We start from the raw sequence: 12,993 nt of genomic DNA on the forward strand, positions 1-12,993 counted from the left end.
GAAGGTAAAGGGTTTCTCCTGACTCTTCATTTCAAGTATTTGTAACCTGTCAGGCAAATGGTACTTGCCTGGTGTGTAAGGCTTTTTCAAGTGTGAAGAACAATGGTAATGGCTGGAGGGGAGTTAGGAGCAAGCAATATGGCAAGTACAGTTACAGAATTCAAGATGAGATATGATTTTACATCATTTTATGATCCATTGTCTTCATTGGCAAAAATAACATAAGCTACAGCTGTTCCCTTGCCCTTTATTTACACCTGCTTTGAAAGTTGAATAACCATCAGCTTAAACTTTATATGTTTTCAACCTTACATGTTTAATAATACACTCCTAATTTCACGAGCCTCAGCTTTTAACTTTAGGAAGGAGACTGGAATTCTCATACTTAGGTGCATATGATGCTTCTCACAGATTTTAATTGCAGACATTGGTTCTAATCTCCACAACAGAGGTGGGACCATTAATGCCTTGCCAAGCTGGCAGAATATTCTGCCTGGGGAAAAAAGGTCCTACTGCTGCATTAATGAGGTGCTGTTTATTCTGATGTCATGCTAATCTACAGTGTCATGCCCAGCTTTGGAAACACTTTCAAAATCACTATAGTAATCTTTCATGTGAACTTTGTGTTTCAGCACCAGGCCGCTTTAGTCTTTTAAGTCTTCCAGCTTAGCCCCTAAACCTGCAATACACTTTATCAGCCTCATTTGTATTCCATGTTATTACCACTTTTTTAATAACTATGGAAAGAGTTTCACCTACTTAAAATTATCAGTTTTGAAAGCAATTTCACATCGTAATTATTAACAAATCTGTCTGAAATGTTTTGTGGCAAATTTAATTTGAAACTATGTAAATGTGGCAATCTGTCTTTTATCTCTGTTCTGGAAATAATATTGCATAGACTTCTAATGACATTTTCAAACTCTTCTAAAATGGATTATGCCTTTTCACTTCACTATTTGGCAAAATACATTGCTATTTACTTATATTACCTATATCTGTCTTGAGCTATGACCAAGATGTGGGAAATACAGATGTGTTAATTCTTGGGGTGTGGGGAAATAAGGTTGATGAAGCAGCATTAGAGAGAACTTGTTTTCTTTTCTTAGCTTATTTTGTGGTGGGGATAATTTTTTTCATAATGATCGTACTTAGTATTAAAATACAGACTTGTGAATGTCTGCCCTAAGGTTTTAGAGGTTGCCTTAACAGTTGTTATATCAGTGACTCTTAAATTTCTCTTAAATGGGGAGAAAGATTGTTAATGTTTTTAATAATTTAAAACTTTTTTTTAACATCAGAAAGCTCTCTGTAGCACTGTCTTTGTTACTTTCAGTCTTTTCAATGTAATACCTTTCCATACGTCTGTACTTTCTTATATTGCCTGTAGACAAGGTTTTGCTTTTCTTTTATCTTTAATACCCTTTGTTTCACTTTCAGTCCAGAAAACTTCAGTGGCTTATTTTGTTTTTCTCTTTCCATTTGGAATAGTTTTCTCAGAGTTAGGCAAAAGGGTAATTAAGTACATAGAGGATTCTGTGGTTTTTCCTCTTTATTTTTGACTGAAGACAGAGGAAAGAAGATCTTTTGATTCACAGACTTAAATGTAATGACCACAAAGACTAGATTACTTCAGTACAGTTACCAGAATTTTTGAGTGTGGCTTTCCAGAAGCAATAAATGGCAGGCCAGTGATAATGTGGTACTATCCAGAAAATTCAGTAGCAGTAGTCAATAATTTCTATTTCTTAAATGTGATTTTTTTATTTCTGTTGTTCTCGACACATGAATAAGCAAAATCAAACTAAAAACACATAGGAAAATCAACTAAATATTTCTTTGTTTTCTGTGAACTGGTCTTTTTATGTACGTGCAATTAATAAAAACAACAGCCACCGACAGCATAAGAAATAAATTTTTAAATGCATTTGTAGTATAAAAATGCAAGTTTTCAAGTAAAAGTAGCTACGTAACTTCTCATTGCCTGCTAAAAGAATAGTGTATACTCTCATTGTTGTGAGATGACATTTCAAGTCTAAAGGCCTAAATATAGTTGAAAATGGTAGAATACTAATGCTAGTCAATAGCAAATCTCTACTGAGCTGGAGGAAGAAAGTAAAGGTAACAATATGCAATGAGAATGCAGTGAACTGTTGAAATACAGCTCATTTGCTTAGTGGTCTCAATTTAAGATTAATGATTTAAATCATAGCACACTACAATATCAAAAGTTCAGAGTAATTTTAAGTGCTTTATGGGAGTTTTAAATGGATGTCAGAATTACTTTTAAAATTATTCTATCACTGTAGGAAGAAACAGAGAAGTTGCTGGAGGACTTACATGTTTACCATGAAAATTATGTTCAAATTCTGAGATGTCTTCATGTTTTCACATCTTCTCTTCCGAAGTATCCTTTGGGCAAGCAGGTGATGTTCTGTTATATGTGGGTCTTGTTGGGTTGTTGTTATTGTGGTTTTGGTTTGGGGTTTTTTTTCCCCTCAAAGTATGACAGTTAAATAAATATTTACTCTTTATTTATTAATGTGCTGTTTTGCCCCCTGCTTCTTAAAATGGAGAGAGATGCTCTCTTTCTATGGGCAGAGGATGAGAGTTGGTGGTTTCTGTACTGGAATGGATGATACCTTGTCAGTCAACAGGAAGGAGTTTCCAGGAGGAGGCAGGTGCACAGATCAGCAAGAGGATCCACACATTGACTTTCCCACATCTGAGATTTCCTGTATGCATTGCAGACAGCGTACACTCTTCTACCACCTATTAGTTCACTAGTCAAATTCAGATGAAGAGACTGTTTTTAGCAACCTTCTGTACAGAAAAAAGCAATTGTAGGAGGAACAGTGATAATTGCTCTGTTAATAGTCCTATTGCTCTGATGCCATTTAATCCACCTTCTCATGCTAAGCAATTTCTTCCGCTGGAAGAGCAATTATATATTCTGTGCACGTGCACCTGTCTCTCAGTTCTCAGTGTATTCCATACTGTTACTAGAATCTGTCACTGACTACAAAAGCATCATGAACTGTGCTACTGTTTGAGAATAAAAGGATGTTTTAGCTGGGGTATTTGATTTGAGTTCCTTTCTGTTCACTGCAGTTAACTTTACCTGAATGTTAGTTGTTTGGAACCTGGTGCAGAGCAAGTCTCCAGCAGAAGCTTAGTTTTGGAAGATATTAAGAGCTGTCATTCCTTTTGCAATCATTCTTCATCTTTGGAAAACAGGCTCTAAAGGAATTGCATATTGCTTTGAACAGCTTGTTGTAAGATTCCCATATTACTTTGTAAAACACTTTATCCTTTCTTCACCTTCTGCATAACAGATCAGGGAGTTGCACTGTGCTTGTTTGGAGAACCGAGTGTGGGAGACAGAGGAGTATGAGTCATCTCTTCAACTAGCAAGGTGATTTTTTTCCCCATTTTGTTTTAATACCACCGTACACATGGAAAGTATCAGTCATCAGTTATTCTGGAACTTAAAGCTGGGGCTATTACCTGTTCACAGATAGTTTTAGGGTTGTTTGCAAGTGTAATTGGCTACTGTTTTCAGTTTGGTTTTCTACTGATTTCTGTGAAGTTCAGGTGGGTTCTCATATCTCATATGCCCTGAGTAATTTTGCTGAAACCACTGAGATTACTTTGTGTGAATGAGAATGAGTTTTGTCTTTTAAAGTATGATTATGGTAGATATTATCAATCAAATTATTAGTCTTAGTTGTCTTAATTTAATCTGTTGTGAAAATTAGAATCTCTTCCAAATGAATAGTAGCTGAGGCCTTTCTTTTTTATTTTACTGCTTTCCTTCTCTTCCTGATTTGCCTTAACAGTTTTTACAGGGACTGAGTTAATTTTTTCTGATACTGTGAGCGTAGGACTTTAGGAGAGGCTGTACTTGTGTTGTCTGTCAGTGTTTAAAATGCCAAAGTTGTCAAAGCCACTTTTCTTGATAGAAAACCTTTCAATTGCAATGTTGCAGCTAAAGACTTCTAAATGTGCTTTCCACAGACACATGGCAGTGTCTGTCTCCTGATAGCTGCACTCATTCAAATGATCACTTGGCTTTGTCACACAGCCCTGTAACTGTAACTGCCTCTCCCAGACCCCCTGAGCTTCTCAGGTTTGATGTGTCTGGCAGTAAAACTGCACAGAAAAACCATTTCAGTGGTGGAAGGAGGGTAGCTTTCTGGGCTGATACATACACACAAGGAAACACACTCTTTAAACTGTACCTTTGCCACACTGAGTGGTTCTTGCACATAGCCACTTTTCTATGTTCTTTCTTTACCCTCATCCCTTTGAAAGGATTACATCCTTGAGTTGTCATTTCTGCAGTCTTTCCTTTTTGTTCCTTCTCTGATTCTCCTGAATCTTGACAGCACTCAGTCACCTCTGAGCTCTTGCCCACAAATGTGTCATTCTGCTTTCTCTACTATCTGTAATCTCTTAATAACTCTTGGCCTTTTTTCCCTCTCTTTTTTCTTCTCCTTTGTTTAATTTGCTTTCATCCTCTCTGAATTAATCTGTCTCTTCTCCTATCTCAAAGTTGATGCTGCCATCAGATTCTGGCTTGCTTCCCTTTTATTCTTATCTGTTCATCTCCCTCTTGTTGTTCTTCTGGTCCTGGCTCCCGCTGTGGGAGCCTCTGATAGAAATACAGTGATTATGGTCTCTGCTTTCATAGATGGCGATTCTATGATTTTTATATTTTTTTTATTCAGAAATTCTGTCATTTTCCTAGCAAAACTTGTCCAACAGAACTTCTTCAAGTACTTGGAATTCTAGCTGTGATTATCTTTTTTTCAGCTTTTAACTTCTGTTTGCCTTTTTACAAATAATGCCTCTCGTCTCTGCTTTTTCTATATAGAATCTTGCTGTTACCTTTTAGAAGAAAATTATAAAATATGGTCTTTCCCCTTCTACTCACAATCTTTTTGTTCCCCTTTTGCTCAGGTTTAAAAGTTACTCACTGTTCCTTAATATCTCTGCCTTCCTGGGAGTCACATCACCTGTTGGTATCCTTATGTTCACCCTTCCCCATCCCTTACTCCTTTTCAGTGTTTTTTTGGAATCCATCTTTTTTTTCCTTGTATTTAGAAAGTAAAAAATGGAGAAGCTTTAGATCAGCTTATTTCTCATTTTCTAACAGAGTACCTCTTTTGCCTTTTATGAATTATGTTTGAATGTAAGTTTTTAAGTTTCTGAATTATGTTTCTTTTGTGATTGGCTTCTCTACTTCAGCCTTTCCCTGGACAGGCTTTTATGCTTTCTGCTACAAGTGCTCTTCCCAAAGATGGTGTTTCAGGTAATCTCACTCAAGCAATCCAGACAGTAGTTATTACTCTACCTGAGTTTTCCAAAGTGTAAAAGATGCCATGGGGTAACAGAGAATGTGTGAGCTTAAGTTCATTTTGCATTAATTCCATCACAAGAGGGTTGGAGAGTGTCTCACTTGATTGGTTATGTGGAGTTAACTGGCTGGGATATCTCATCAACCTTTTGGGTGGCAAAACTTCAAGGACTTGTCTTCTGTCTAGATACTGTACTCTGGTTTTTGTCTGCTAATTATGGGTGGCTTTTCCTCACATGCTGGTTATCACAGTCCTGCCCTTCTGTGACTGGTGCTGACCAGCGTGGTATTGCTTCTTCAGGTGATTTCCCTCTTCAGCATTCAGAAGGAGTTTCTGTGGACTTCATTGTAGCTTCCTTTCTTCTTTTGCATAACTTGTCTGAATAATCAGAGTTAGATTTATTTGCTGCCTTTTGGTAATCTGAGATCTTCCTTCCTGCTTTAAGCCTAACTCCTCACCAAATTAAAATCTTAACCCCACTGATACCTGGCATACCTTGCAGTAATCTCAAACCTAGAAGCTTGCAAAGGATCCTTTACTGTTTTCTCATATGTGATAACTGTCTTCTTGCTTTTTCTTTGGGCCTTGTAATCCAGTTGTTGTTGTTCATAAGCTTTTCTAGAACTTGCAGTTTCCTTTTGAATAATAGTAGGAAAATAAATTTGTTCTTTGCCATTCGCAGATCTCCAGATCCGCTTATTTTCTCTCCGTATTGGGTCTTTAACTGCAGTGTTTTGTCTGGCCTGGAACAAGGCTATCTTGTTTACCCATTATACTACAAGACAGTTTCAAAATGTTTTGTGTGGTCAAGGTCACACTTTCTGTTGTTAACTCCTGATGCTTTTCTGTACAAAACAAGTGCATCTGAAGGCAATATCTGACTTGCAAAAATCTGTAACCCTGAAGCAGATAAACTGAAGTTTTAAATGTTAACCTTTCTAAGCATTTAGTATCCATTGCCAGTTAAAAACTAGAGCTCAAATTGCAATTGTCCCTCCAGATATCCAAAGAGCTTCCCCAGCCTCTTCTGAATTCTTCCTTAAATTTCTTAGCCAGTTTTCAGGTAGCTGATACGGGAACCCACTGCTTGAGACACTGACCACCATGACTGCTTTGATATCTTTACATTAAGATTTCGAGACTGGGTGGTGCTCAGTGTCACTTGGAAGAGGCCCTAATAACTAAATAGTAAGTAAATGCTGAGCTGGAGGTTGGGCTAGATCTCAAGAGATCCCTTCCAATTTGAATGGTTCTGGGATTCTAGTGATGGTTAGATTTACAGAAATTAAATACAGAAAAAAGCATACAGATTTCATTTGAGAGTCATTCTGAGTCACAGAGATTAATTTTGTGGATGTGTTTACATAGTGAACTTTTTTTTACCATTTCATTTACTGGTTTTGGGAATGAATTCTGAACCCTACCATGAATTGGGTTTGAGTGTTGGGTTTTTTTAAACTTTGTTTTGATGTCTGACTCACAGTTTCAAAAATTGCAACTCCTGTGTCCAGCAAGTGTTTTTGGATAATCAGGAAAATTACTGTTCTGCAAGAAAACATGAACGACATCATCACCAAAACTAATTGGGTAGTTTCTTTCTATTAATGATAGCAGGAAAAAAATTGACTTTGCTGCTGGACTGAATGCTTGTAATCCTGGAGATTTTTTCTTTTAAAAGGAGTTTTTCAATTTGTTGGGGTTTTCTTAAACTTTTTTCAACTAAGAACATTGAAAGCTGTTTCATCATTCTGCATTTCAACTTCAGCCAACAATTGTGTCTTTTAGGATGCTGAATAAGACTGATTTGGTAACCATGCTCCAACAGTGTGTGGAAATTTTGATGTCATCTTCTGGAAAGGAGTTTGATAGGGCTGTAGAAAAGTTGAAGGAGTTCTTGACCCAGTTTCAGAATCTAGAAGGTGGGTGTGTACCATCATGTATTCCTTTACAGATTATATAAAAGCTATTTTGTAATCTGACCAATGAGTAATCTGACCATTTTCCCTGAGATAGCCTGTCATCATATTAAACCATCATATTTGCAGGATTTTTTTAATACATGCACAAATTTAGGAAATGTTTATATTCTCTACTGGTATGTGGTTCGTGTTTTTTATAATACAGAAGAGTGATGTAAGATAAGAAATTGGACAGATCAGCAAACATTATCCCCTAAATCTCTCATACATGTATTTTGAGCATTTTAGCAGATGTTGTAGTTGCTAAAAACAAACTGGTTTTAAAGATAAATAGCAGCAGACAGGCAAGGACTGCATAAGCAGTCCTTATGACATGGAATTTAATCCAAATGTTTGTAAGGTTCCTTCCCCTGCACGTTCAGAGCTTAGGACCCCAAGTGGCAGTTGTCAGCTCTGCTGACAGGCTGTGGCCTGTCAAGCCCCTAGAACTGATTGTTCATGATCCAGGACATATTTCAAAATTTGGCAAGGCAAATGAGTAGCAGCATTCTGTCTTTCAGAAGCAGGTTAACTGAAACTGCTGCATTTTCTCTGAAATACGAGTATGATGTATCCCAGCATTCTTCTGGAATAGGAATGTTGTTGCTTTCCCTGCATTATGGAGAAGCACTCCACAAAGATTGGCTTTTGAAGATTAATTGGTTATAATCTGGTCTGTTTTATGCATATTAATTAAGCTCATTACCAGTGTTGTTACTGTACAGCATTTGGACAAGTAGGCAACAACCCCCAAATACAGTCAGTATTAATTAAAGTAGTCACATCACACTGTAGAGTTAACTGGGGGTTGTCCAAAAGAATCAGCTCTTGTCTGTACCATGTATTTTTTAATACTTGTAGTAAGAGCAGAGCTGTGGTAGAGAAAATAGGTCATCACTTTGAAAAAGCTGTGTATGTCACTGCTGGTACTAGCACTGAGGAATCTGAACTATGATGGAAAACCAAAGGTTTGTCTAGTTTGGAAAAAAAGAATTCAAGCAAAAGGCTTTTAAGTAGTTGGATTCTTACCTTGAGGAAATAAATAAGGAACAACAGCTCTGGGGATTCAGAACTTGCAGAACTATAAAGCAAAAAAGACAGTATTTATGTTTACTTAGGATTTGAAGATGAGTTTAAAATAGAGAAGGTCTACTAAATCCATGAATGATCTTCATTTCTTTTCAAAGTGGATTTAATTTAAGCTCCAAAGGAGAAGTGAGAAGGGGAAGTTAAGATATACTGTACGTGAATAGATTGCTGAGTTAGATAACTTTTTACTTTATGTGATGGTGTTGATCTTTAGTGAGGGTTCTCAGATGTCTGCCAGAAATGTGATGTACCCAAATTGCCCACAGAGCTCTTAAAGTGAAAGGATAGTCCAAAATACTGTAATTTATAACAACAACAGAGTCCATTGTCCTGACTGCCTAATGAACTGAAAAACATAAAATCATGAAGCTTGAACAAACAAAATATCTTCACATTCAGTCTATTTTGAGCTGCAGGATTTGGAAAATAAAAAAAAATGTATTGGTGTACTAGTGGAGAGGAAGTTTTCTGATTTGAAGTCTTCAACACTCAGATGAATGTCCATGGGACCCTGGAAGATACCAAATTGTTCTCTGCAGGTCACCAAAAAGCTTTTAAATATCATGATTGTCACTGCTGATAGAGCTTTACCTGTGATGTGTGGGTGGAATCTCCATCTGCCATCTTCTTGAATAAGGCAAGAAATCTAGATTCCTTTTTTTCTGATTATCACTCATCCTGGCACTGATTGTGCTTTGGGAGGTTTTGCTTTTATGTTTTTGCCTAAAAATTACTAATAATTGGTGTAATTGATCACCAAACTACGTTTCCATGAAGATGTAATTTTCTTATAAATTAAGGTGAGAATAAAACTGGGCAATGAAGTGCCTTAGCATGCTTCTGTTTGCTGCTCTGGTTGCAGTTGCTGCATTAGGTAGGGAGAACTCATTTCTTATTCATTATTTTTCTGCACATGAGAAGGAAAAAAAATGCAGCATGTGCCTTTTTGAATATTCCAAAAGCATGAGTAGTACCTAGTCCTAATCTGTCAAATTAACAAATGTTGAGGGTATGACCTAGGATGACCTAAACAGAATTAAAGTGATGTGCAAGGCTTGTGCTGGGCCCTTGCTCAGGGCTGTATCGTTACTTAATCACTGTTGGCTAAGCTGTACTGCAGACTCCTTTTTTAACAATCTTCTGCAAGATGCAAGACCCAAAAGCTGCCTGTGGTTGGGTCTGTGTGAACAAGGAACTACTGAGTACTTTGAAGATTGCTTGGGTTAGGAGGTTTATGTAGGAAAAGTCTACCCCACATATAAAACATTAGTTTTGTTCTAGTAGCAGAAGCTTCCCAAGAACGAGGTGTGTCCGTATCGCCACAAAAGGAGCTCCAGAAGAAGACAGACCTTTATCACCTTCAGAAGGTTAGGCCTGCCTAGGCTTTACTGACTGGTTCCTTAAATTAATGTTTTAAAATGTTCATGGTTAGTTCTTCCCAGCTTGCTGGAGCTCTGAGTAAAGGGTTGTGTGTGAATGTCTCATCTTAAAAATGAATGAATAAGTACCAACTATGTATTTCAGGCCTTCCTGACACATAGAAAATTATAGAAAATAATCTATCATAAACCAGGATTTTAAAATGCAAATTAGATGTTTTTATTTAACTTGTAATTTAGACATTCTGCCTAACACATATTTCTTTGAATTTCTCAAACTCCTACGGGTTTGAGAACTGAATACATTGGCCTAAATAAAAATAACTGCATGATTACATTTCAAACATCATCAGTGAGAACGTGCCAGCAAAAATTAATTATACATGTTAAACACATAGATTGTGTTCTCCAGAGAATAACTGCCTCCCATGTAGTCTTATGCACCACTTTTTTTTAAAGACTTTGTTGGAGTTGAAGGAATCGAGGAGGTCTAAGAAACTGACAAAGTTTGAAATGCTTCGTTTTGAAGTTGTTGACTATATAGACAGTCTTGTAAGGTGAGCCTTCCTGTTTTATATTCCTGCATTAGTTTGCACTATAAGTTGCAAATGAAATTTTACTAACATGTTAATCTTGTCAAAATTGTGTCTCGCTCCCTGTGGCACACTTTTTTTTCTCTTCCTATTCTTTCTTTGAGGGCTTTAAAAATAATAACTAAAAAAAACCAAAACCAAACAAACCACACCTCTTTTCCAAGAGATCAGTTGAAATAATTAGAATACAAATGGACCAACCTACTTTGGCTGTTGAGACAGTGTTGAGGGAGGAGTGGGTATAAGTGGCAAAATAAAGTCAAGAGTCTTTACCCTAATCTTTGCTGATCTGTTCTGCTTACAAAACTGTACAGATGTCAAGTGTGATATCCTGTCCATTTTGGGAACTGTTTTGGTGAGCAAGCCATAGCAGATGCAGTTTTGGAGGCAGCTCTGCAGTGGAAAATGTGAAAGGCTTGTTGTGGTGGGGGAAGAGATGAAGGCATTTGTTAATTATAGAGGGTGGGGGGGGAGGCAGAGAAGCTAACAGAAGTATCACTGCCAAGCAAAAAGCTTCAGCTAGGAAGGCCAAGATGAGCAGAGACTCATGGTGAGGCCTTAAGATGGATAAATAAGATCTGTGGAGTACTTGACTGGGCTAGCATTGTAGCTGCTGCCCTTATTTTTGAATTTGTCAGTGTCCCAGCTAGAGTTCTGTGCTAAATCCATTAGATATAGGGTTGATAATAACAGACTTCTCTGCTTAAAAGTTTATTTCAGTGCAGTTCATCTTGTTTTCCAGAGATTTTTCAGTACTGGATGGAAAACGTGCATTTTTATAGTCTGACAGCAGTAGACTTGTGTTGTTTCCCTTCAGCTGAAGCTTGTGTCTCCCTCACACCCCCCATACCTCATGCTTTTCCAGAAGATACCTTGTTCCTGCAGATGAAAGGACCCTGCATGAGATCATGTACTTCAACGCCGCCGCCGTTCTGCGGGGGCACCTGAACGCTGCCCCCAGGACCGCGCTGCACACGGCTCTGAACAGCCCCCACTGGTACCTCAAGGTGAGAAACTGCTCCAGTGCTGGACTCTGCTGCAAGGCTCTGTGAGCATGGTGTGCAAGGCTGAGTTTGCTGTTTCATGAATCTTGGCACATACTCGGCTGTTTTTGCAGAGAACTAGCAAGTGCTGATAAGCAACTGGGGACTTTGTTCGAGGAGCTGGGGAATCTGTCTGGCGAAGGTAATTCTGGGAAGAGTTCTGTAGGAGGAATCCATTTTTCAGAGCGTGTTCTAGCCATGATATTTTCTTTCTTCTGTAGATGTAGCAGAAAACTAATTTTGTCCTCCACTGCAATTAGGATGACTGTCCACAGGGAAAAATAAAGTGTCTGTTACTTTTTCCAGAGACTTTCTTAATAGGGCTGGTGCTCAGTCCTCACTATGTAGATTAGCTGTAAGGTAAAGGCTGTTCAGGTGGAGTCATAACATTAAAATAGCATAATTACAGCGTATTTGACCAAGTCCTTTGATTTCCTCTATAATTTTATTTTAATCCTTGTTGTACATTGATATCCTATGTTTTCTGAGTCCAAGAAAAGGATCAGCTTAACCCTCTCCTTTTCTATAAGAGAAAAGCAGACTGTTCTCCACTTCCTTCATAAGTCAAACTGAAAGGATGACCAAAAGAAAGACATAGACTAGGATTTGGAAAAGGAGTGAACATACATTTCTTTTTACTTGATTATAGAAGGTGCTTGAACTTGTTCTTATTGCCTAACATTTTTCCTAAAAAACGGATCATAATTTTGAAGAAAATATTGGTTGTGGCTGTATCTGAGTAATGCACTACTTGAATCAAAGCTAACACTTATCAGGAACTGTAAAGGCTGATAAAGATCAGCCTTTGAAATCTACATTTGTATTGAAATCTGATTTGTATTGGGTTTGCTGGCACTGTCCTCGATTTGAATGAGGGTTATCAGTTTTGCTGTGTGCAGGAGTTATTACTAAAACCATTTACAGAGTTTATTTGTGAGAACAGTAGTTAGCAAGTTACCATTAAAAAAGCCTAATATGAACCTCAGTAATTTATATTTTTAGAAAACTTGTAAATATATAGACTAGGACAACCAAGAAAATCTAACTACTGTCTTTAATAAGTATTCTGTTCTCTTTGATGAGTTGACAAGATTTAAAGCCCTTTGTCATCCTGTACTTTGTACTTGGACATGCTTTAACATATTTCCAGTGTTTTCTGAGAAGATTGTGAAGTTTTGGCATAGCTTCTAACAGTAGCAGTATTGGCTGAGTACCTTGCTTAGCATTTTGATCCAAGTGAGTCAAATATTATCTGTCTATGACTTCTGCATGGTTTGTGTTTTTCTGCACTGTGACCAGAGCAAAGTTCTCCAAAACTAAAGAAGGCCAGGAAGGCCTTCCAGAAGGCCAGGACAGAAAAGTGGTTCAGTAGAGTACCAGTGAATGATTAATTTGTGATGCACTGCTTACAGGAGTCCAGTTAGTTATTTAGCAAAGCATGAGCCAAGGGTCATATTTATCAGGTTGGGGGGAGAAGAGAACCCAAAAAAACCTGCATCAAACCCAGTGTAATTCTGGTTTCCCTGATCCCTTGAAAATTTAACAAGCTGAAATTTGGGATACCAGCTCCC

The 12,993-nt window shown here is 37.6% G+C and overlaps 1 protein-coding gene across 3 annotated transcripts in view; it reads left to right on the forward strand.

Moving 5' to 3' along the window:
* ORC3 (origin recognition complex subunit 3) overlaps positions 1-12,993 on the forward strand; it is a 35,080-nt gene that overhangs the window by 16,563 nt on the left and 5,524 nt on the right. Inside the window, exons 12-17 of one of the 3 annotated variants that reach the window (XM_031057133.1) lie at positions 2,310-2,426; positions 3,336-3,415; positions 7,146-7,279; positions 9,689-9,774; positions 10,246-10,343; positions 11,245-11,386. In XM_031057133.1, coding sequence (XP_030912993.1) covers positions 2,310-2,426; positions 3,336-3,415; positions 7,146-7,279; positions 9,689-9,774; positions 10,246-10,343; positions 11,245-11,386 — 657 coding nt within the window. The remainder of the gene's footprint in view (positions 1-2,309; positions 2,427-3,335; positions 3,416-7,145; positions 7,280-9,688; positions 9,775-10,245; positions 10,344-11,244; positions 11,387-12,993) is intronic. The other 2 variants (XM_031057134.1, XM_005421188.2) reach the window with 2 other exon arrangements.

This window comes from Geospiza fortis, unplaced genomic scaffold (genome assembly GCF_000277835.1).
Source record: "Geospiza fortis unplaced genomic scaffold, GeoFor_1.0 scaffold190, whole genome shotgun sequence".
In the NCBI taxonomy this organism is placed as follows: Eukaryota; Metazoa; Chordata; class Aves; order Passeriformes; family Thraupidae; genus Geospiza; species Geospiza fortis.